The sequence below is a fragment of the Rattus rattus genome, chromosome 8 (genome assembly GCF_011064425.1).
Source record: "Rattus rattus isolate New Zealand chromosome 8, Rrattus_CSIRO_v1, whole genome shotgun sequence".
Classification (NCBI taxonomy): Eukaryota; Metazoa; Chordata; class Mammalia; order Rodentia; family Muridae; genus Rattus; species Rattus rattus.
Genome location: NC_046161.1, coordinates 47446357 through 47470372, shown reverse-complemented (window position 1 = coordinate 47470372; position 24016 = coordinate 47446357). Strand labels below are relative to the sequence as shown.

Below are 24016 nucleotides of genomic sequence, written 5' to 3'. Positions count from 1 at the left end.
TTCTAATATTCTGTTACTATAATTGTTAACTGTCATCGCTGGTGAAAAGTATATTACTGCTCTAAAGTATTCTATAGTTTTCTCTAATCCCCATGTTAGAAAACACTGAAATCCTGAAGCATGATGAAACAGTGTTAATTCTTTTTATGACTGTACTAAAATGAGGTTCCTGTATGCAGAGGCTGTCGGCAGGTGTTTGGGAGAAATCGGTCCTCTGGATTTCTCTACTATAGCTGTACAGCATAGCAAAGATACGCCGTACACCAAAGCCTACGGGTTACCTGAAGACAGAGAACTTCAGTGGACCTTGATAATGCTGACTGCCCTGAACAACACCCTGGTGGAGGACAGGTGAGTGGTGAGGACGCCTTTCGTCAGATAGAGACACCAAATCTGGCTTCCGGGAAAATGATACTCATGCTTCACTTAACCCTTTCTTTTTCTTTTCTAAAGTTTTTTACATATTTTCATGTAAATGTTTTTCGTGCACACATGTGTGCGCACCACAGGCGTGCCTGGTGCTCCTGTAGCTCAGCAGGGCGTATTGGATATCCTAGAATTGGAGTTGGATGATTGTGAGACACCATGTAGAATGGAGCCCAGGTCCTCTGCAAGAACGATGAGTGCTCGTAACCACGGAGCCATGCTCTCATCTTTCAAGTCCCTACGTTAAAAAAGTCTTGTACATTTTAATGAAATTCATTTATAAATTTGTGTGATCAAATTCCCGATATTCCTAACATTTGACGGTGATGAAGTTTGTCCGTTTTAAATTCTAGTAAGACTAAAGGATAAATCAGTAAGCTGCCAGGTGGTTCCACACAGACAGTTAAAATACAGAAATGCGGACTGGTGGGCTGGCTTAGCAGGCAGCTCACAAGCTTGACAGCTTGAGTTTGATCCCCAAAACTAAGGGGGAAGGCGAGAGCCTGAAGTTGTCTTCCGACCCCCACAAGCTGTGTCCTGCGTCTTCAGCCTCTCCCTCGTAATAACAAGGTTAAATACAGAAATGTTAGGAATGTTATTATTTTAAGTGGTTTTTTTTAACCAAAGTGCTTTGCTCCTCCAAGCTAATCTTTATTTTGATTCTTCTAGAATAATCCGTGGAGTAAAAGCTTTGTAACCTCCGAAGGTTTAAACTAATAGAATTTCCTATTACTCATGTATTCTTTGTTCAAAGCAAAGTTTTCAGATCCACTCAGTATTTTAGTTTGTTGGTTGTGCATTTCCATCTTTTCATTGTTTACTGACTTATTTGTTGTTGCTATAATTATTATTGTTGTTTACAGCACTGGGGCCTAAACCAGGACCTTACACATCCTTACAATACTGAGTCATTTCCAGATCCCTCATTATTTATCCTTAATTGACTGGTTTATTTGTCCACCCACATCATTACATCATGGGAGGGAAAGTTCAAAGGTTTTCTCCGAGCCAGGCATCTCTTACAAGTACATCTGTAGTTTGACTTTAGTCTTCTGCCTCTCTTAACCCACCATGTTTCCATTACTGATTTAATGAACCTATATTTTTGTCATTGTTTTCGTTATGTTAAACTGGCTGGCATGGGTCTTTTCCCTAACATTCTGTTATACATATTTTCATACATATAATTAAGGGGAAGAAGTTTATGGTGAATATCTGTTTACTTACCATGTAAGTTCTTACACTAACATTTTACTGCTGTCCTTTTTTTTTTTTATCTTGTTCCCCTATCTTTCTACCATTTTTAATCCATTTCTTTCTCTTATTTTGAGGTAGAATCTCATATAATTCAGGCTGGCCTTGGACTTGCTTGTAACTTGGTGATCCTGAACTCCTGATCTTCCTTCTGCTGTCTGCCTCCTAAGGGCTGAGATCACAACATGTGTTACTGGCTTAATCTTTCTTGACTTTTTTTTTTATTATTATTAACGATTTATTCATTTAATGTATGTGAGTACACTACAGCTATCTTCAGACACACCAGAAGAGGGCATCAGGTCCCATTATAGATGGTTGTGAGCCACCATGTGATTGCTGGGAATTAACTCAGGACCTTTGGAAGAGCAGTCAGTGCTCTTAACCACTGAGCCATCTCTCCAGCCCCGTTATTGACTTTCTGAAGAGATTTTTCCACAGAAAACTTAATCATAAAATGGTTTGGAATCCAGTAATCTGACGTCATCGTCGTTGTTGTTGTTGTTGTCGTTGTCATCTAGTGATACACAGACCTGTTAGCGTGACATAAGCATGAGGATAATAGGCAACAGCAGCTCTTTTCTCTTCTACTGAGGAAAGGGGAAAGCGTTGGGGGTTTAAGGGATTTCAGCATGCAAAGGGGATGTTGACTAAGGAACTACTCAGAGCATACTTCTTTGAGGTCTGAGTGACAGTGAATTAACCTGAGAGGACAGGAGTAGAGCACAGGGGCGACTGAGAAAGTTCATTTTATATGAATTTATCTGATGTAGTGTGGGATCTTTGTATGCATAGATGTGTGCCGTGAACTTTTATGTACAGTGGTATTGTGATACATCATCGTGCATAACCTTACATGACAAACCGGTGCCTGTTCTGGTTTGCTTTCCACTGCTGTGTTAAGCATCATGGCCAGAAAAAGTCAACTGGTAGAGGAAAGGGCATATTTCACAGTCCGTTGGGAAGGAGTCGGGGTGGGAACTCAGGAAGGCAGGAACTAGAGCAGAGCCGATGGATGAATCCTTCCTCGCTCGTTCTGTGGGTCAGCCAGTCCGTTAGGATCGCCTACCTAGCGGTAGCACTCGGCACGGTGGGCTGGGCCCTCCTGCACCTATCATGTCCTTCAGACTTCTCTGCAGGCCAGTCTGATGAAGGCATCTTCTCAGGTAACTCTGGCTTGCTTCAAGTTGACAAAAACATTAACCAACACAGTGACCAAGGGGCAGGATTGGAAACAGTAGCTGGTTATGCTAATTACTGCTGTGGTACAGAGGAGAAAGAATCAGTAGACGAATAGTGGACATGAGGGATGTGGGTAGAAGTAGGGCCCATTCTTAGTATAGACACTAGGATTTGTTAAGGACTTAGATGTGGGAAAAATGAATCCAGGGTTAGAATTCATCTGAGAGACAAGCATAACTGAACAGAATTAAACCATCGTTTAATACTGTCCTTTCTCCAGTCTCAGGCCAGTAACATTTTCTTTGTCTATATTTTCAGGTCTCTTGTAGCCCTCCATTTGCTGTTTTAGTAAAAAAGAGTTGTACTCTTTATTTAGAGGTTTGAGATGTGAATGGTTTTCAACTATCTGATTTGTGCAAACGAGTATGTACCTTCAAAAGGCATCTTTGTGATAATTTAAACATTGGGAGTAAAATATTGTACCTCACCTCAAAAATGATGTGTGTCATTGAAGAAAATGTCGGTGTGTTTCCTCAGGTGAATTAGGACTTGCCTAATCATATTTATTATTGTAATTATTTTCAAGTAGTTCTTAAATTTATGGTCAGTATAACAGTCATTATTATACAGAATGAAGAGAATTGTTATTGATTAGTAACTCATGTTTACTCAGACTATTTTAAAAATCCTTTGACTTTTCTTCAGTGTTACATAATATTACAGATAAGTTTCTAAAATTTTCAATTAATTAGGTTTAAAACTTTCCAGTCAAATTTGCATAGCATTCCAGATTAATAAATTTATTATGTATGTTTTCCAGTGTCAAAATTCGATCAGCTGCTGCTACCTGTTTGAAAAACATTTTGGCTACCAAGACCGGACATATTTTCTGGGAGAATCATAAGACATCAGCAGATCCAATGCTGACCTATCTGCAGCCTTTCAGAGCATCGAGGAAAAAGGTCTCTTAAATAACTAACACACTGCTTGCTGGACAAATTCAGACTGTACAGACTGAATTCAAGGGCTTTGTTAATTACCCTAGGCAGAATAGAAAAGTTGAAGTGGATAAGGTAAAGAGGAGCTGATTTGGGGCCAAGGGAAACTCTTTCTCAGTATCCCTGTGGTATTAGGCATCATTGATCCAGGATTACTTCAGGGGTTGTGATCAGCCAACAAGCGTTTACTGCTTAGCACACCTTTGGAAAAATAAAGACATGTAAGCTTCTTTCATGCATGTTTAATCATCATGACAAGTCCATTGAAAGCTGCCTGCAGTGTCATTAAGAGCTTTTGTATCTCTTGTCTCTAAGCATTCCTCTCTTCAGAAACTGACAGAGCAACATGCAGTTGTTTTTACCTGTTTGAGTTCAATGGAAATGCCCATCACTGAAGTAATCATTTTAATGTGTCACAGTTTTGGTTCCCGGTAAAATTAGTAGTAATACAAACTGTTAATGAAGTTATTAATATAGCCTAATATAAAGTATTAGGATTTTTTGGTTGGTTGGTTTGGTTTTTTGTTTCTTTGGGGTTTTTCAATTTTAGGGTTTTTTTTTAGGTTTGATTTGGTTTGGTGTGGTTTTTGTTGTTTTGGTTTTTTGTTTTGTTTTGTTTTGTTTTGTTCGTTTGGAGACAGGGTTTCTCTATGTATGTAGCCCTGGCTGTCCTGGAACTCATTTTGTAGACCAGGCTGGCCTTAAACTCAGAGATCCACCTGCCTTTGCCTCCTGAGTGCTGGTATTAAAGGTGTGTGCACCACCTCCCAGCTAAATACTGTATTTTTAACATGTAAATATTATATTTTATTTTGAAATGAATTTTGTGGTAGATTTAAATCAGTTTTACATATGAACCGGATGAGGCAAAGATTGTGACTTGTATAATATGCGGACAGTGAGTAACAGAGCAAGCAGAAATACCTTTACAGTTTGACTCCCTCGCTTAAATCCCCCGTCTCACATGTGTGCTCCCCTCTTCCCTCGTTTATTTTTATAGCAGGAAGTGGATCTTAGGGCCTTGTGCTTGACCCTTGACTTATACCCCTAGCTCTGTTTTACTTTTTATTTTGAGACAGGATTTTATTAAGATACCAAGCAGGCTTTGAAGTTAAAATCCTCTTGCCTCAACTCTTGAATAGGTGGGATTACAGCCCTGAACGACCATTCCTAGTCTAATCTGTTTCACTTTTAAAAGGCAAATGTTCTATCCAGATTTAAATTTTTATTAAACATTTATTTTTTCACGTGTGTGTGTGTGTGTGTGTGTGTGTGTGTGTTGTGTGTGTGTGTGTGTGCAAGTGCATGCCGTGGCACTCACACACAGGTAAAAGAACAACTTGCCAGAGTCAGTTCTCTCCTTAGACCACGTATGTTCTGGGATCAACTTTGGTCAGTGAGGGTTGAGGGCGTCAAGGACCTTTACTTCCTGACCTACTTTGTGTGCACAGGCCCTAGGTGTAGTTTAAGTGTACTTAGTTTTATTGGGAGCAAATAAGCAACTGTACTGGGTTATTTAATTGACATAGGAAATGACTTTCTGCTTCTAGTTTTTAGAATTACCCCAGTTTGTTAAAGAAGATGCTTTAGAAGGCCTGGATGATGTCAATCTGTGGGTTCCTCAAAGTGAAAGCCATGACATTTGGATAAAGACGCTGACGTGTGCCTTTTTGGACAGTGGAGGCATAAAAAGCGAAATTCTTCAGTTACTAAAGCCAATGTGTGAAGTAAGAGGATTAATCTGACGTAGAGCCTGTGGGGTTTTTTTTGTTTGTTTGTTTGTTTGCTTTTCCCATTAATTTAAATTCTGCGTCTCCGATTGTGATTTACATATTTGAAAAGAACTCTGAGTGATGAGTAGGTCATCGGCCTGCAGTGTAAACCACATCCAGCTGCTACAAGTCCCTTGGACTGGCTGTCTCTGCTTAGCCAGAACTATGAAGCAGGCTTTATGTTTCAGAAGACAGCGTACTAGTTAAATCCTACAGAGTGCTAGAATAATTAGTAATGACGCTTAACGTCATTGAGAGTATAAATTATTCTTATTGAAAGTCAGCGCCTATTCACTGTCTTTTGACATTCTTCAGTATGCTCTCTGAGTGAAGAGAAGGTAGGCAGCAGGAATCAGTTTTACATGGAAGGCCTGGTACAGCCTCCTAAGTGTGCAAGCCGATTCCAGTTGCTAATAGTGTTTGGGGTCTGAGGTGCGGCTCACTGGGAGAGCAGGCACCTCTAATGCGTTAGTCCCTGGGGTGTCAGTCTTGGGGTTTGGTTGCCTTTTTGCTGTTGCTTTGTTTGAGATAGGAGCTTATGTATCTTAAACACAGCGTAACCAGGGGTGACTCTGACCTGGTGCTCCTGCCACCCTCTCTCAGGGTCTCAAATACTTTGCTTGGTATTATGGCTTGTTTTTGTTCTTTTTCTTTCTTCTTTTTTTTTAAGATTTATTTTTTATTTATTATTTAATTATTTTTAAGATTCATTTATTTATATAAGTACACTGTAACTGTCCTCAGACACACCAGAAGAGGGCATCAGATCCCATTATAGATGGTTGTGAGCCACCATGTGGTTGTGGGATTTGAACTCAGGACCTCTGGAAGAGCAGTCAGTGTTCTTAACCACTGAACCATCTCTTCAGCCCTTCTTTATTTTAATCACACTTTTGGTTGCTGTTTAGGTTATTTGGAGTTCATGGACGTTCCATGTAATTTTCAATTTTTAATACATAGGGGATTTAACCTTTTCAGTAAATGATGTTACTCTAATTCAAACAATTGAGTGGATGTATGCCATGTTCTAGGTGAAAACCGACTTTTGTCAGATGGTGCTGCCATACTTGATCCATGATGTTTTACTCCAAGATACACATGAGTCGTGGAGAACTCTGCTATCTACACACATCCGAGGATTTTTCACTAACTGTTTTAAACATTCCTCCCAAGCAAGCCGCTCAGCGACTCCCGCGAATTCGGATTCAGGTATTCTGTTCGTTAGTGTTCATACTGTCCCCATCTCAGCTCTAGAGAAAGATGGTTCAGCAAGGTACAGGGCAGCTTTCTGTACACTCCGCACACCAGGCACTGTGCTTGCAGTGTGGACGTGAACAACACAAAGCTCCTGTTTTTTTTTTTTTTTTTTTTTTTTTTTTTGGAGCTGGGGACCGAACCCAGGGCCTTGCACTTGCTAGGCAAGCGCTCTGCCACTGAGCTAAATCCCCAACCCCAGCGCTCCTGTTTTAACAACAGAAAAAACATGTAAACAGACTCGTCCTCGTGTGTCGTTGTACCATGGCAGAGTTGGGATGGAGTTTTTATATTTTTAGACATCTGGCCAGCTACTCTTTAACAACGTTTTATCACCAAATCGTGCATATTTTTGTAGGCAGTAAAAGTTCTACAATTTTTTTTAATTATCCATAATCCTGCCCATAACTAAAGATATCTACATTTAGATTCATATATATATATATATATATATATATATATATAGTAATTTGTATATTTATACATGTTTTACATTTAGAATATATCCATTCAATTTTTTAATGACTTTAAAGAAACATTTAGGTCGTGTTTTTCTTTTCAATTTTACTTCCATGGTAAGAAGTGAGTTTACTTGGGCCTTACAGAGTATGAATCACAGGTGCATTTCCGATGTTCTTAATTAGCAGAAGTAATTACATTAAGGGGTTAGGAGGATGGCTCAGCAGGTAAAATGCCAAGAGTTTGGATCCCCAGGACCCCTGTAAAAGACAGGTGACTGTGATAGCCCAACTCTTATTTCAGTTCACCAGAGGTGGATACGAGGGACCCCTAGTGCCAGCTTGCCAGCTAAGCTAGCCAACACAGGGGAGCTCTGGGTTGAAGTCTGTGTCTCAACAGAGAGAACAATCAGGAAGGATACTCAGTATCAGCCTCTGGCCTCCACATCTACACCGTCACACATGGTGGGGGAGGGTTACCCTAGAGTTTAAATGCACATATAAACACAATTGAGGATTCATTGTAGATCACTTCTTCAAACTGAAATTTTAAGAGGATAAGAAAACAGTTCTATACTGTTAATTTACCATATTTAATATACATAAGCATAAACCTAGGCACAGATTTATTTACATGTTGCATATCAAGAAATAGCATTTTAATTAAAACCACCTTAGTGTGTTTATGGTCATTTCAGCATAATTGTGATTATTCAATTTTCCCAGTTTTCTGCTTTTAGTAACTGTGTCCATTTGAAATGTCTGTGGTATCCTGAGACTTCCTTGTTGCTGTTTTTATGTATCCCAGTTGATAATGTTGTTTCATTGAAGTTGAGAGCAGTTGGTTGACTACTACTGGGTTATAGTTATAGGACAGGATCTCATGTTCTGCTGAAGAGTGGGGCAACTGCTGACTGATTACGTATTGCATGTGAAAACAGACAGACAAACCTTGGAGGTATTGGGAAGTACATAGCCTGAGTTCAGTTCTCAGCCCCATGTGGGCTGGCTCACCCGTAGCTCCAGCTCCCTGGGGACCTCACACTCCTTTCCTCCATGGGCACCTACATTCACCCACACACACATTTTCAAAAACCTTCCCTAAAAAAACCTTAACGTAAACAAATAAAATTTTGAGGAGATAAATATATTTAACCAGATGAAAACATTATAAAATACATTCCTGTATTGGAAAATCAAATGGCATCCCATTAATATGTATGATTTTAGTTAAAAGTTTTAAAAGGACAAATCTATCTGAAAAAAAAAAAAAACCATGCAAATACAACATGCAAAAGCAAACAAAGTTGTCCCTCCTGTAGCCCTCCTAGGTTAGAAGTTGTTCATCAAAACAATCTGGACCATGCTTACGTAACGTTGGGGTATTACTGAATTAAGAATCCTAAAGCATGGGTTAATGTGATAATGGTTTATGGGTGGGGTGCCTGTCACCAAAAAGAGTTCAGTCTGCCTCTCTCAGCCACACTGCTAGCTTTGCCTGCTTCTCCATCCTCTCTCTCCCTTCCCCTGACTGACTGGTGTTTTGATATTTTGGCTTCAGGTGTAACTTTCTCTTTCAGGCTTTTCTTAGTCCTGGCGAGGTGACTCTCACATGTCTTCCACAGAATAAAACCTTTTCCCTCACAGCCCTGTGCAACCATGTTAAGAGCCTCCAGGCTAGTCAACAAGTTCTGCGTGCAGGAACAGTCTTGATTTGTTCCCGGTTGTAAATGTGCTGAGCACCTAGCAGCACGGCATTACAAGCATCTCAAGCAGTAGATACACCTGCTTCAGAAACAAAGCTGAATTTGTAGCAACTTCTTTATAGTATATTTTTACATTTGTGTTTACAATATACATATTGCTTCCTTTAAAATAAAAGGAATGCCACTAAGTTAATTTGATTTCTATTTACTAAGAATTGTTTTTGTGTTGGGCAAACCACCCATTGTAATCTTACAGTGTAGAAGGACACATAGACAAGAAAATACTTTTTCAGCAGTACGAGACTAAGAAGAGATATTTCTGTTTCCGTCAGAGTCAGAGAACTTTCTCCGATGCTGTTTGGATAAAAAATCACAAAGAACCATGCTCGCTGTTGTCGACTACCTGAGAAGGCAAAAGAGGTAACATCAACAGTTGTTTCTCGGGTTTGGGAACTTCCTTCTGGCTGCTTTTTAAATCTGATTATTGTATATGCAACTGCTTCAGACTGCTAAAATTGATTGGCATGGTGCTTCTGTGTGTTATTAATTTAATAATCCATATGCAGGCCCTTGGGTTAAGCATGGGAACTGTCAGTTTTGTCCCAGCTGTCCCAGCAGCACACTGCGGCAGCCAAGTCATGCAGGCTCTAGTTTACCACAGCAGGGAAGATGCGGGAACTGAGTGCACGGTTTTCCCAGGCAGTTCTTAGTCCTGCGGCTGCTCATAGACTAGTTGAGTAGCTAGAGTTGGGTGTCTCTGTTATCCTCTCTTTATGAGAATAAAGCCTTTCCTCCTCTGTGCCATACTTACCATGAAAATTGGTAGTAAGCTTGTGATACGACAAAGTTGATTTAGGTAAGTTACTGTACAGTATAGTATCTTTGTTTCTATAGGAATGTTTTGGAGACCAGGTCATTGTAGCCTAAGGTACCCTTCAGTTCACCATGTAGTTCAGCATGGCCTTGAATTACTGATGTTCCTCCACACGAGTGCGGGGGTTATAGGTGTGAACCATTGCCCCGGGCCTTCAAGGGATTACTAACAAGTGCAGAAATAGCTCAAGATGGGTCATGCAGCTGACAGGTGCTGCCATGAGTTATCAGAACTCTGGAGAAACAGCTCAGAATGGTCTGGTCCAGCTTATGATTCTTCAACTTTAGAGCAATCTGTGGCAGCATTCAGAGAAAGAAAGCTGGACTTCAAATTCTGGTCATGTTCGGGGCTGGTGACAATATAGCATGGTCTTTTTCTTTTCCTTTTTTCTCGTTCTCGCTTTGTAGCCCTGGCTGTCCTTAAACTCACAGAGATCCACATGCATCTGCCTCCTGAGTGCTGGGATTAAAGGTGCCCCACTATGTTCAGCAGTCCTTTGTTGAGATGCTAGATTGTGGCTCTCTATCAGCCATCTGATGAAGAGAATAGACCATCATTGGTGCCCCCCATAGTGTACTGTGTCGCTATGATTTTCTGTAGGCTAGGTGTGATAAATTTTTTTTATAATTTTTTTTAACTTAAAGTATTTTCAACCTGTGAAGGATGTATTGGCCATAATCCTGCCCCAAGGGTAGGAGCATGCATGATTTGGACACGCACCTAGTAATTAATGCCTCATGGTATGTGTGATGGTAATGACAGTTGTTGGTAAAGAATGGGGTGGTGAATTAGAAGAATAATAGATTATTTGACCCTTAATGCATTTCTCTTGTAAACAATGCATGCCTTTCTTAACATTCTATTTCACTAACAGATTTTTCTTGCATTTATTGTCTGTGATTTGAAAGTTTATGGTTTATCTTGTCTTATTATAGATCCCCTTCTAAGAAAACATTTAGCCGTAGCTGTGAGTGCCTTTTCTGGTATTGGGAGGTAGTTTCGTCTTGGACCCATTTATTTCAGACTTGATGAGGTAGAATGATGTTGATGGTGGCAAGACAGAGAAGATAAATACTCTTTTTTAGAGAACATTTTTTAGTGCCGGGAAGATGGCTGCATGGGTAAAGAGCTTGCTATGTACCTAACGTGCCACACAAGCCTGATGGCTGATTTTAAATCCCCAGAACCTGCATAAAAGCTGGACTTGGTAGCATATGCATCTAATCGCAGTGTCCATAAAAGGTTACAGGAAGCGGAGACTGGAGATTCCCCAGAAGCTTGTGGGCCAACAAACCTGGTCTGTACAGCTGGTAACAAGAGAGACGCTGTCGTCTGACCTCCGCATGTGCACCATAGCACGTGATGAGCGTGAACACACATACACATTTAAAAATTCACATTTTTTGTTTGTAGTTGTCACATAGTAATTGTACAAGATAAAAATTCCTGAGCTGGGCATAATGGTGCACATCTATAATCATAGTATTTAGAAGACTGAGGAGAAGGATTGTGAATTTGAGACTCATGTGGGGGCAAGGGAGTTAAAAGTGAGTTAAAAGGCAGACCAGGATTACAAAACAAAGACATTGTCTCCTGAGGAAGCAGAGATTCCTTTCATTATTGTTATGAATCTTGAAAGTCTGGTATAGTGATGTACACCTTTAATTTCAGAAGGCAGAGGCAGGCAGATCTCTGAGTTCAAGGCTAGCCTGGACTACAGAATGACTTCCAGGACAGCCATGGTTAAAAAAAAAAGACTCTATCTTTAAAAGGGTAGGGAGTCTTTAAAAAATTACCCAAGAAGATGTGACTAGAGCAGGACTAAGTTCAGGTTTAATGCTTTGTTAAAAGCTGCGTGATCTGAGCTGTGTGAGCATGTTACCTAATGCCAGGGAGCATCTGTCTTCTCATTCTTAAGGATCAGGAAAAGGGACATGAGTATGTTGATGCATACCTTAGTCCCAGGGAGAGGCAGGAAGATCTCTATGAATTCCAAGACAGCTTGATGTACATAGAGTTCCAGACAGTTAAGACTTCATAACCTGAAATAAATACTGAGTCCCTGCTTCAAATAAGTAGACTTTAAGAATAGGGGTGTGTGGCAGTCAAAATTGACAGTGTATTAATATATCTGCAATCAATAAACATGCAGCTCTTTCTGTGGGAAAGTTTTACTTCTCTGAGCTTGAATTTCCAATTAGGGAAGTGTTCCACTAAAGCTAACCATGTAGGAGATGTGGTATGTGCGGTTCTGTTATTTATAGATGGGAATGAACGGACTGAACTGTGCTGCAGATGATGCAGCTAGTAGTGGGTGATAAGCTAACTTTGTACTTAGCCATGGACTGCTCCAGAGACATTTAATCACTGTGTCGTCTTACATCTGTCTATATAGCTAGTTTTGAAAAGGATAATATCTAAAATATCCAGTTCTGATATGTCATTACCACAGTGAGTATTTTTTTAATTAAGTCGGTCCATGTTGGTAGTAGGAGTGAAAAATTGCAAGAGAAAAGTCATGTGTCTTTTTGTGGTGACACAGTACTTGATAGAAGCAGCTGAAGGGCAGAGGGCTTATTTGGCTTTTAGTCTGAGGTGTGCATCTTACCGTGTTGGAGAAGTCATGGTGGCAGCAACAGGAGGCAGCTGGCAGCTTTCGTCCATTCTTAGGAAGCAGGGAGCCCTGGATGCTGGTGCTGAGCTCACTTTATCCTTTCCGTTCAGCCCAGGATCTGAGCTCATGAAATGCTGCCACCCACATTCAGGGTAGGTCTTCTCACATCAGCTGACTTTGTCTAGAAATCTGTGTCAACATGTACGCAGAAGCTTGTGTCCATGGTCTTTCTAAGTTCCATCAAGTTGATGATCACATGGTATTTTTTTTTTTGTTGTTGGTTTTGTTTTTTGGTTTTTTCCTTCCTGTCTGAGAAGAAACAATGTTTTTATTTTAAAAGTGACCTTGAAGCTGTCCTTTGCAGCCAGCGATGTAAAGGGTGGGTGCAGAGCCCGGATTGGTATGGCATGATGATTAGTGGCTTTCTTTAGATTCTCTGAGAGGTTATGATCCAAGACCACGGAGAGCTGGACCTCAGCCATGCTATCTCAGCATGGCTCATAACCATACACTGGAGAACTGTATTGCAATTACGCCCTGTGCTTCTTTCACTGTTTACGTTAGCAATGACATGGCGTCCTGTTTAATTCCTCCTCAGGCCTTCCTCGGGAACAGCTTTCGAGGATGCCTTCTGGCTAGATTTGAATTATCTTGAGGTTGCAAAGGTGGCTCAGTCCTGTGCAGCTCACTTCACAGCACTGCTCTATGCAGAGATCTATTCAGATAAGAAAAGCATGGATGAGCAAGAGAAAAGGTAAGCGGGTTTTGACATTGGGTTTATTTTATTTGTTCATTTTTTCATGTTTTTTCTAGACAGTGTTTCTCTGTATAACTACCCTAGCTGTCCTAGCTGTAGACCATTCTTGCCTCAGACTCAGAGATCCACCTGCCTCTACCTCTCAGTGGTGCTGAGATTAAAGGCGTGTGCTACCACTACCCAGTGACATAGTGGTTTTTAAATTGGTGTTGATTTTGTTTCAGTAAAAATGTATAGAAGAAATTTTGTCCCATCTCTCCATTTAAAAGACATTTTAGGCAGAGATATTCTGTATCAAAGCAAAATAATTTTTAAAAGATTTATTTATTTATTTATTTATTATATATAAGTACACTGTAGCTATTGTCAGACACACCAGAAGAGGGCATCAGACCCCATTACAGACGGCTGTGAGCCACCATGTGTTGCTGGGAATTGAACTCAGGACCTCTGGAAGAGCAGTCAGTGCTCTTAACCATTGAGCCATCTCTCCAGCCCACAAAATAATTTTTTAAAGAAGTATTTCTCTAAAAAAAAAAAAAACAGAAATTATAGTTATATACTATATTCCGTTTTATATTATAAAGACCAGACATATAGGTAGCTTCTAAATAGATACAATACTTGGTTGTTTGACTAAATAAGTTTCATGTATTTCTAGCTACTTCAATTTGATTTCTCCAGAGTGAGTTAGAACTCTTATAAGAAGCTATAAATATGATCATAGATCATGATGAAAAATAACCAAGAAAATAGGGTATTAAATTGCGTTACATGTTTTATTATATGAACCTCCTTTCAGATCCCTGTCTGAAATAGCCTAGTGCTTGTGTTTATATATAGCCTCACTTTCTTACCAGTAATTCAGCCTTTCTAAGAAATTGAAATCACAAATGTGCGTTATGCCACTACATACATTATTTTTACTACTAATAATTGTAGATGTCATTAGGCTGGGAATGTAATATATTTGTTTAGACTGGAAAAGCAGGGCCAGAATTCTCATGTCCTGCTTCCACTCCACCACAGAGCACAGCCGCTCAGGGAGACAGGAGGAGGGAGTTGACTGCACTTACCCCACTGCTGTTGCTGGGTGGGTGTTGGGCCATAGGGAAACCCTGGGACACCACCCACAGGTGGGAAAGCATGGTCTGACCTATGGGACAGTGGAGCTGGTTCAGGGATCCCCTACAATGACAAGACTGGGGCTGTCTGGTTCTGAGGACCTGGATGAGTCCTTGTCTTCTCAGGGGTTGGCTTGGCTTGATGGCAGTTGTGGCTGGGAGTGCAGAGAGGCCTTCTATGGGAGATTAGACAGCGGCTCTGTAGGCAAAGGCCTTCTCCATGGCTCCCCATGTGGATCCTGATGAAAAGAGGCAGTCCATGGTTTTAAGGCATTTATCGTCATGGTGGAAAGTGAATGAGTAAAACCGTACCCCACTTCTTAGGGTGGGCCTGAGACTAAATACCTTTTACAGGGAGGAGTGTCTAGGAAAGAAAGCTTATTGGCTAAGACCTCCAGGCCCTCAGGTACCTCATTAAGATCTGTTTTGAGCCTACACATCCTCTACCTGTGGAAGGGCTTGGGGCATTGCCCTTACTATGTGACTGATGGACATACATCTATGGGGAGCTGCGGCTAGTGACAGGGCCTGGTATCCAGGAACAGACAGAGCTCCTACCGTCCCTTCAGGGTCTCCAGACCTTCTAGCCTTAGCTCAACTAGGGACCACGTTACCTTTCACGGTCCCACAATGTTCTGCGAGTAGTTAACATAGATTTAGACCATTTTCTTCACTCCTGGTTTTATCTCTGCTTTTTTGTTGAAAATAAGTACAAATGTACATTATGTGGACACTATAGAACATGTAACCAATGTATTCATGGTCACTATAAACCGGTGAAGACAGGTGTGTGGCACTGAGTGCAATTTGAGTTTTAGTATTGTGGATCCATAGAATGCTATTTTTATTAATTAGGAGCAAATATTAAGTCCTCTGTGAGTATAAATAAAAGCATTTTTGAATGGAGCAACTTGTGCAGAACTGCTTGCCCTCAAGCAGGTATGTCCGTGTTTGCTTCGCTGGTCTCTGGGGTTCTTTCCCCCGCCCCAGAGATCTGATGAAAAGGAGGACAGATGGATGAGGTGTACAGAGATTGAGGAGTGCAGAAATCCACAGTGGCTCTGTTAGAGGCACCGACCCGGAGGCCCAAGGTAGTACGCACGCTGCATTTGTAAATAGAACAGGTGAGCAGTTTACCTGTGCTGTCAAGGAGACAAGCTGCTAGTATTTTCTATCCAGGTTGTTTACTAGAATTCTTCATAGAAGGTATTTGAGATACAGTGTTTTGTTAGCATGCTCCTGAGACACTGCAATCTCAGTGTTAATGTCCATAGTCTGTTTAATACCCTGTCAGCTCAAGGCTTATTAACAAGACTTAGGGAGCAGATTTTTACAGCCTCAGTTTTCTTAATATTCCAAGTTCCTATAGTGATGCCTGACAGAAATACATGCAACTGTGTTACACATGTGCTGTCTTGATGAATTGGAGCTAGATGGATGTTTTACATGGATGTTAGAGCTGTACCTGAAGGTTACAAGGCAAAAGTAGAGTACGGTCAGCAGCGTTCTCTTACTCAGCGCTCTGCTCTGTACCAGCCTCCCGAGACCCTCCCTGAGGTAAAGGTGACCTTCAGTGTCTTTATCATTCCTCCAGTCTAGGTGAGATTTGGGAAACACAGTGTAGTATTCCCTATTTTTGAGTTTTATAAGACATTTTATATGCCACCTTTCCCACCCAGGTTTTTAATATCTGTGCTGCCCATTGTCATTCCTCACTGCCCGTGGTATACTAGAAAGATAGCACAGTTTGTTACCTGTTCTGTCAGTGACATATATCTGATTGGTAGAACTACTGGTCTGCAGATTTTCAACTTAGTAACAGTGCTGAATTGTATTAGTGAGTACACGTTATCAAACTGCAGTTGGTAAGAAAATTAGTTTGTATAGTTACCAAAGGGTAGTTGATTAAAAAAAAAGGGGGGATCAGGAAGATAAACTACATTGGGAGAAGGAAACAAAAGAATTACTCAGTTTTGTGGGGAAATATTATAGAAAACACAAAACATGTTTTAGAAAGATACTAGAGGTATTTATATATTGGATTATTATAGGCACAGTAGCAGTGATGATACCAAAATTAAGTCACTTAATAAACTATTACACCCAAATATATAAACGCTTAAAGGCGAGGTCTAAGAGTGGATAAATCTGAATTCTAGTCACATTATTACCTTTAGATTTCACTTGATCCCACTTAATTTCATCAGATTTCTTTCTTTTTTTTCTGTTTATTGGGGATTAAATTAAATCTTGTGGTTTTACTATATATATATATCTGCAATTATCAAGTTAAACTTTAGGTAAGATCACTGATAGAATATTTAGGATCTGAATTGCAAAATTTCTGTTTTTAAACAGGCCTGTCTCCATGTAAATAAGCCTGTTTTGGCATATAATTCTGCTGTTTATACGATATCGTTATTATGAATAATTTTCCCATGTAGAATTAACAGTCTCAACATTTTCTTTTCCTTGCCCAGATCTAAATGAGATTCTGTGCTAAAGTATAAATGGCTCGCTGTTCTTTCTGCAGCCATAATCAGTTTCTTTATGTTGACGTATAGAATAAATGTATTTATAACCTCTTAGATAGTATATTCTCATTAAATAATGTTTTTATGATAACCAGAAGTCCAACATTTGAAGAAGGAAGTCAAGGTACAACTATTTCTAGTTTGAGTGAAAAAAGTAAAGAAGAAACTGGAATAAGCTTACAGGTAAATATTAGAAACTCTGATAATTTATATATTCGATTATTTTCTCATAGGGATAGAGTTGATTTTAAAACTGAAACTACTTACTGGACCTAGCACGATATTTATAAATTTGTGCTCTCAGTAGAGAAGTGATTTCCAATCTCGACTCTGCTGCCTGTTCTATAGCACTGCATACATAGTGGCCCTTTCTGACTTTCAATAAAGGCTTTTATCACTGACCATGACACCATGACCAATGCAGCTATAACAGGAAGTGTTTGATTTGTGGCTGATGGTTTTAAAGAGTTTCATCCATGATGGCAGAGCAAAGGCATGGCAACAGGAACAGCTGAGAGCACAGCTCTGGTTGAGAGACAGACAGACAGATGGACAGACAGACACCCACCCATCCAAAGCACTCTTCCTCTATGAGACTGCATCTCCTAATCCTTCTCAGATTTTTCCAACTAGGGACCAAGTATTCAAACATGAGCCTATGGGGAACATTCTTATTCAAACAACCACAGAATTAGGAATCCCACCACATCCCACATCCCATAATTGTCTTAATCTCCCTGTCTCTGCTTTGATCATAACCATCTCTCTTATTAAAAAATAAAAAACATTTTCCCTTTATCTCAGGTTATTTGTTCTTGCTCAGAAACTTTATTATGCTGTGCTCTTTCTGACCTATATCATAAACATTTCAGACTTTTACTGTTTAAACCGTTTCTGTTCTTGGATCTGGAAGGAGCCTCTCTCTTCTGTGTTCTCTTGAGGTGTCATTGTCTCCTTTCCTTCCACATCCAGACTTTCCGATGATGTCTGTATTTGCTCTCTCCATTTCTTTCCTTTATTCCATTAAAATGGTGCTTGCCTAGCCTTTACCATGAACTATACATTGCTAAGTCTACTAGTAATCTTTCATTTCTTTCTCCTTAACCTTTAACTTCACGTCTAGTTATGTCTTGTGTGTGTGCAGGCCATAGGTCTGCATCAGATGTCTTTAAACACTGTCTTAACTTTTTGAAACAAGGTATCTTATTAAACCTAGAACTCACTGGTTTTTGCTAGGCTGGCTGATGAGGGAGCTCTAGGGATCTACCTGTCTGCCTCTCCAGAGCCAGAACCACACGTGCTGGCAGCTGCCTTGAGCTTCCTGTGTGTGTTCTGGGATCTGCACTTAGTCTTTATACTTTTGTGGCAAGCACTTTGTGGCTGAGTCTCCTGGGCTCCCAGCCCTGTCTGTGACCCTCTATATTAAGGTTTCTCTTTTCCTTTGCAACTATATAGTCTCACCTTTTTGTACTGATTTTCATGAGTGTTTTCTTATGCCAAGGACCGTTAGATCCTTAGTGTTTTCATTCTTAAGGTTTTATTTCATATCTATGAATAGAAATATTTGAATAAGAATTACATATAGATCTATACCAATATTGATGGATTTGTACTTAGGAAATATTTTCCGAAGCAAAAATATCAAGGCAATTACATCGCTTGCTCAGTTTTCTATGAAGTGTAGCTTCTGGGTTTTTCTTTTTTTCTTTTTTGTTTTCTGTTTTTTGTTTTGTTTTGTTTTGTTTTGTTTCATTGAAGTTAACACTAGGCTTTCCTATGTAAATTTCACAAAAAGTATTTTAAGTAATTAAATTGCTGCTTTATATGCAGCACATTTTAAAAACTAATAGGCATTTCGAAGAAAATTTACAGCCTTCATTTGTTCCAGTTTCAGTAGTTAGGCTTTGCAGAACTTCATTTTTCCATTTACAGTTTCATTTGTGCACAAGATTGCTTTGTTTTGTGATCATTGCTGAATGTGATTAAAAACCGAGCGTGTTGCTACACATATATTATCAGTTTGTGAAACTGTATCACTTTTTAGATTTATTATTTTATGCATATGAGTATTTTGTTTACAGGTATATAAGTGCACCACGTGCACACCTGCCCAGGTCAGAGCAGTGTGTAGGATCCCGTAGGACTGGAGTTAAGCCACCACGTGGGTGCGGGGGACCAAACCCGGGTCGTGTGGAAGAGAAGCGCTTTTAACCTCTGAGCCTCTCTTCAGCCTGAGCATTGCTTCTAAAGCAGACTAATCGTTTTGCTGTATGAGGCAAGACCGCTGTGCTGTTGATTAGAATACCATTGTATTTTACTTTTTACAGCACATTTATTTGTTATAAGTTGTGAGTGATAATGATAAAATTTAAAGCTTATGAAACTCATGAACTGATTTTTATTTTCAAGTCTCCACCTTTGGTATTTTTCTTTTCAGGATCTTCTCTTGGAGATCTACAGAAGTATAGGAGAGCCAGACAGCCTGTATGGCTGCGGGGGAGGGAAAATGTTACAACCCCTTACCCGGTAAGCTGCACCTTTCAGATAGTGATTCTGCCTTTCGAAGGAGCTCTATGCGCACAGAAACAAAAGATGTTTTCACCGTCATCTCTTACAGAATAAGGACGTACGAGCATGAAGCAACGTGGGAGAAAGCCTTAGTGACATACGACCTTGAGACCACCATCTCCTCCTCCACCCGCCAGTCGGGAATCATCCAGGTACACTGCCGTCCGTGCCTGCTTCCGTAAAGCTGTCGTCAGTGGAGTTAGGCTGTCAGACATTAGGCCAGCGCCTCAGTACACACTGGAAAGCTGCACAGGTCACTGTAGTTTGTTGATAATACTTTTATTACCCAACAGCAGAAGACACTTCTGGAGTGTGTACAGTATGCCTGCCAGGAGACACTCGTAGTGCTTCACAGGGCACTAGTTTGCTTTAGAGTTGGTCCTGGAAACTGTCCTATCTATTACTATAATAGGCTTAGGTATCTTTCCATCAAACATTAACATTCTCTGAGGAGAAATATACATGCTAAGCAGTATTTTAGAGTTTTAAGTAATACTGTCAATTAAAGATTTTGAAATTAATTGTTTTTGGGAGGAGGGGGGCTGGGTTTTTCGTTAGTTCAGTGGTTCTCAACCTGTGGGTCGAGACCCCCTTTGTGGGCTGGCTGACCCTTTCACAGAAGTCACATGTCAGATATTTAAATTACGATTCATAACAGCAGCAAAATTGCAGTTATGAAGTAGCAGTGAAATGACTTCGTGGTTAGGGGTCACCACAGCATTAAGAATTGTACTAAAGGGTCTCAGGATTAGGAAAGGCTGAGACCACTGGTCTACTCTGTCCTGACGTATTTGATCATGTATTCATTTTGTGATGACTTCCTTTCAGGCCTTGCAGAACATGGGGCTCTCCCATATTCTTTCTATCTACTTGAAAGGATTGGACCATGAAAGGAGAGAGTGGTGTGGGGAACTGCAGGAGCTTCATTACCAGGCGGCGTGGAGGAACATGCAGTGGGACCTCTGCACTTCTGCCAAGTGAGAGCAAAGCAGCCTCTGCCCACTGCTTCTACCTGACCCTGGAACTGTGCACTTGGTTGTTTTCTCGATGAGTGCTGCGGGGCTTTGTTTTTTAATGTATTGTACAGACACTATGGGCCGCACATACGACTCAATACTTAGTATACAATAGGCAGCTAGCACAATGAAGATTGAATTTCATTCTTACTTTTTTCCACCAGAGGAGTTCTATCCCCTGCTTCAAGTGTTTTGTAGATAGAAATTTTTAAAAATGCCTTTTCCTGTGAAAATACTGATTGTTGAATTGAGGAATCTAAAGACAAGTGTAGGCCTTCTCCCCACGGCTTCTTGCTACATTGTCGTCATAAGCATTTCTATTGGCTGGGTGATAAAGTCAGTTACCTTTGTTAATGTTTCGTGGTGGTCGTCGTCCTTGCTGCTGTTAAAAAGTCGTGCTGGGCCAGGAGCAGTGGTGACTGGGAGTCCCAGGCAGGTGGGTCTCTGGTTCGATGCCAACCATGACTACATAGTGCGTACTAGGCCAGCCAGGGCTACCACAAACAGATGACCAGGCAGTTTATAAAGTACTGCCCAACCAAGTTGCCCAAGAAGATAAAAGTTGTAGCCTGTATTTCAAATCATTGTATTTTTTAAATGAAAACCAAAACACCTAGACTACTAAAGGATTTAATAGTTACATAAAAAAGTCTGATAGAATGCTAAAAAATTAAGTCATTTTAATTACTTTAATGGAAAAATGTTTTCATAAATTGGAGTGTTTATCAAATTTCCTGTTAGGAGTGGTATAAAAGGGGATTTATTCATATGTAGATGAATTTTGTGTGTTTGTTTTGAAACAGTTTCTCTGTGTAACCCTGGCTGTCCCAGAATTCGCTCTGTAGACCAGAAGTAGAGATCCTACTTCTGCCTCCTGAGTGCTGGCACTAAAGGTGCGTGCCACCACCACTCGACTGCTCTCATATTTTAAATATTTATTTTAAATGTAAGATTGAGAACCAACCAGAATTTCTAAGTTGTTTTTTTTTTTTTTAAAGAATTTAAATGACCTGTAAAATGCTTTCCTTTTCTCACTGCCTTTTACTGCTTTGGCTTTTTTAGATCTTTTTTTTTTTTTTTTTTTTTTTTTTTTTTTGTATTTTGGGGCCGAACCCAGGGCTTTGCACTAGCTAGGCAAGCGCTCTACCACTGAGCTAAATCCCCAACCCCTTGCTTTGGCTTTTTTGTTTCTTTTCTCTTTGTTTATATTTTGAGTTAGGATTTTACCATGTGACCATGGCTGGCCTTGAGCTCACTAAGATCCACCTCTCTCTGCCTACCAATTAAAGGCATTTGCCACTGTACCAGCTACATATTTTTCTTAATATGTAAACTTTTCTTTCTGCAAACTTTTATGAGAAATCTTAATTTTAGTTCTCAACATTGTCCTTTGAGTTAGTTATAGATGCATATCTCAGAGTTTTCCGTTTTTAAATTTGTTTTTTAATCATCTCACAGCCAAGAACTAGAAGGAACCAGTTACCATGAATCGTTGTATAATGCTCTGCAGTGCCTAAGAAACAGAGAATTCTCCACATTTTATGACAGTCTCCGACATGCCAGGTATTATAAAAAAGACAGATTGTTTTTATATTTGATGCTGTGGCTGCTGTCCTCAAAATGTGAGTAGATTTAAATAAGAATTTGCGTCAGTGAAGGGATAAGACTTGGTGGCTGAGTTCAAGCATTTCTTTGTCGTTCTTTGCTCTTAAGAAAGATTTTCTTGAGGACCTACGTCAGTTCTTCAGTCTGCACCCTCTGGAAAAGCATGATAGTGTTCTCTTTTGTACACGTGTCCTGGAAGAGTTAACCTTTGTCCTTTCTAGTTTCATGGCCTTCACTCTCTTACCATCATAGCTCTGCTTTGTAAGCTTGGTTTCTCTGAGGCATACATGGTGTAGCAATTAGCCGTAACAAGTTAAACAAACATGAATTTTTTAAAGGTTTATTTATTTTTATATGCAGTGCTGTTTTTGCCTACGTATTCGTCTGTGTCGGATCCCTTGGGACTGGAGTTACAGATAGTTGTGAGCTGCCATGTAGGTGCTCTTAACCCTGGTTAAGAGCAGCCAGTGCACCTAACCACTGAGCCATCTTTCTACTCCCAAACATGAGTAGAACATTTTAAACACTCGCCACTGACATCATAAATCCTATACATGTTGTTTGGTTATTGTTTGGTTTTAGACCCCAGGACAGGGGACTGAGGTGCATATTTTACACATCAAAGCAGACCTGGCCTCCTTGTTCTTCCAGCATCCCTCAGTCCCTGCCTGGTATACCTTGCCCCCAATCCTGAACTTTCCAGTCTAGGGGCTGGGCTGCCCTTCCCCAGAGGGTCTTCCCTATGTAATCCGGACATTTTGGTCTTCTTCTTTTTTCCTCCTCTTCACTCTCTGCGTACCTGTCCCTTTCTCTCTCTCTCTCTCTTTCTCCCCCTCTCTCCCTCTATCCCTCACTCTCCCTCACCCTACCCACCCCTTCCTAATGGTGACTTTTCTGGCCTTGGTCCTTGGGGCCAGTGAACTTGGCCACCAGAGAGCAGCTTCCCGATAAACCTGCCTTTTGTATAATCTAATCTGGCTTGAATTGTCTCATTTACCGACAGCGGAGAAATAACCTATCACATACGACAGAAATAATATTTCTACGCTTATCATGACTATATTCTAGATGCTTCGTCAGACTCTTTCTATACAGACTCTTTAACTCCAGAGGTGGAAAACAATGGCTGTGGCAAAATTCAGTAGCAGATCAAGGACAGACAGACATGGCAGAACCGGGCTTTAGGTTTAGGTGTGTATAATCCCAAGGCTGGTCACACTGCTGTCTCACCCTCATGCTGTCTGTCTGCGTGCGTAGTCTTTTCAGTCAGCCACAAGCGTATGCCAAGTAGTGCTGAGCCACAGAGGTGAACGTCCATCCCCCTGAAGGCACGTTAGCGTCAGACCGTCTCTCCTACCCCTAGGGTGAAGGAAGTTGAAGAGTTGAGCAAAGGCAGCCTCGAGTCGGTGTATTCGCTGTACCCCACACTTAGCAGATTGCAGGCAATCGGAGAACTGGAAAACAGTGGAGAGCTCTTCTCAAGGTATGTGGCTCGTGGTCCTGAAGTGTGTTGTTTGTGTCACCAGTGGAAACATGCGATGGGCATGATTTATTATTTGCTTTAAGAAAGGTTTATTTTATCTTGCGGTTTCCAAAGATTTCTGCCCATGATTAGCTGCTTCTGCGTTGGCCTGAATGAGATGCTGTGTTGATGGCACACAGCAGGAGGAAAGAGAGAGACTTATTGTAAGATAAAATTAATAAATTTATTAAAGTGCATGTAATAAACACTCTTAGACTTATCAACAGAAAATTGTAATGCCAACAGGTATAACCTAAATATTGGAATCGAAAGCTCTTCAGCACCTTCATTAAATTTTAAGAGTCTATGGAGGTTCCTTTGTCTAAAATATTTTAGATCTGTTGTTCTGGGG

General features: G+C 40.4%; 1 protein-coding gene across 1 annotated transcript in view; it reads left to right on the top strand.

The window, feature by feature from the left end:
* The window catches only part of Atm (ATM serine/threonine kinase), a 102599-nt gene that overhangs the window by 53332 nt on the left and 25251 nt on the right, over positions 1–24016 (top strand). The window contains exons 35-46 of the mRNA XM_032911434.1: positions 180–351; positions 3683–3824; positions 5411–5587; positions 6664–6841; positions 9383–9470; positions 13137–13292; positions 17049–17136; positions 19391–19479; positions 19571–19673; positions 20350–20498; positions 21996–22100; positions 23506–23625. Coding sequence (XP_032767325.1) covers positions 180–351; positions 3683–3824; positions 5411–5587; positions 6664–6841; positions 9383–9470; positions 13137–13292; positions 17049–17136; positions 19391–19479; positions 19571–19673; positions 20350–20498; positions 21996–22100; positions 23506–23625 — 1567 coding nt within the window. The remainder of the gene's footprint in view (positions 1–179; positions 352–3682; positions 3825–5410; positions 5588–6663; positions 6842–9382; positions 9471–13136; positions 13293–17048; positions 17137–19390; positions 19480–19570; positions 19674–20349; positions 20499–21995; positions 22101–23505; positions 23626–24016) is intronic.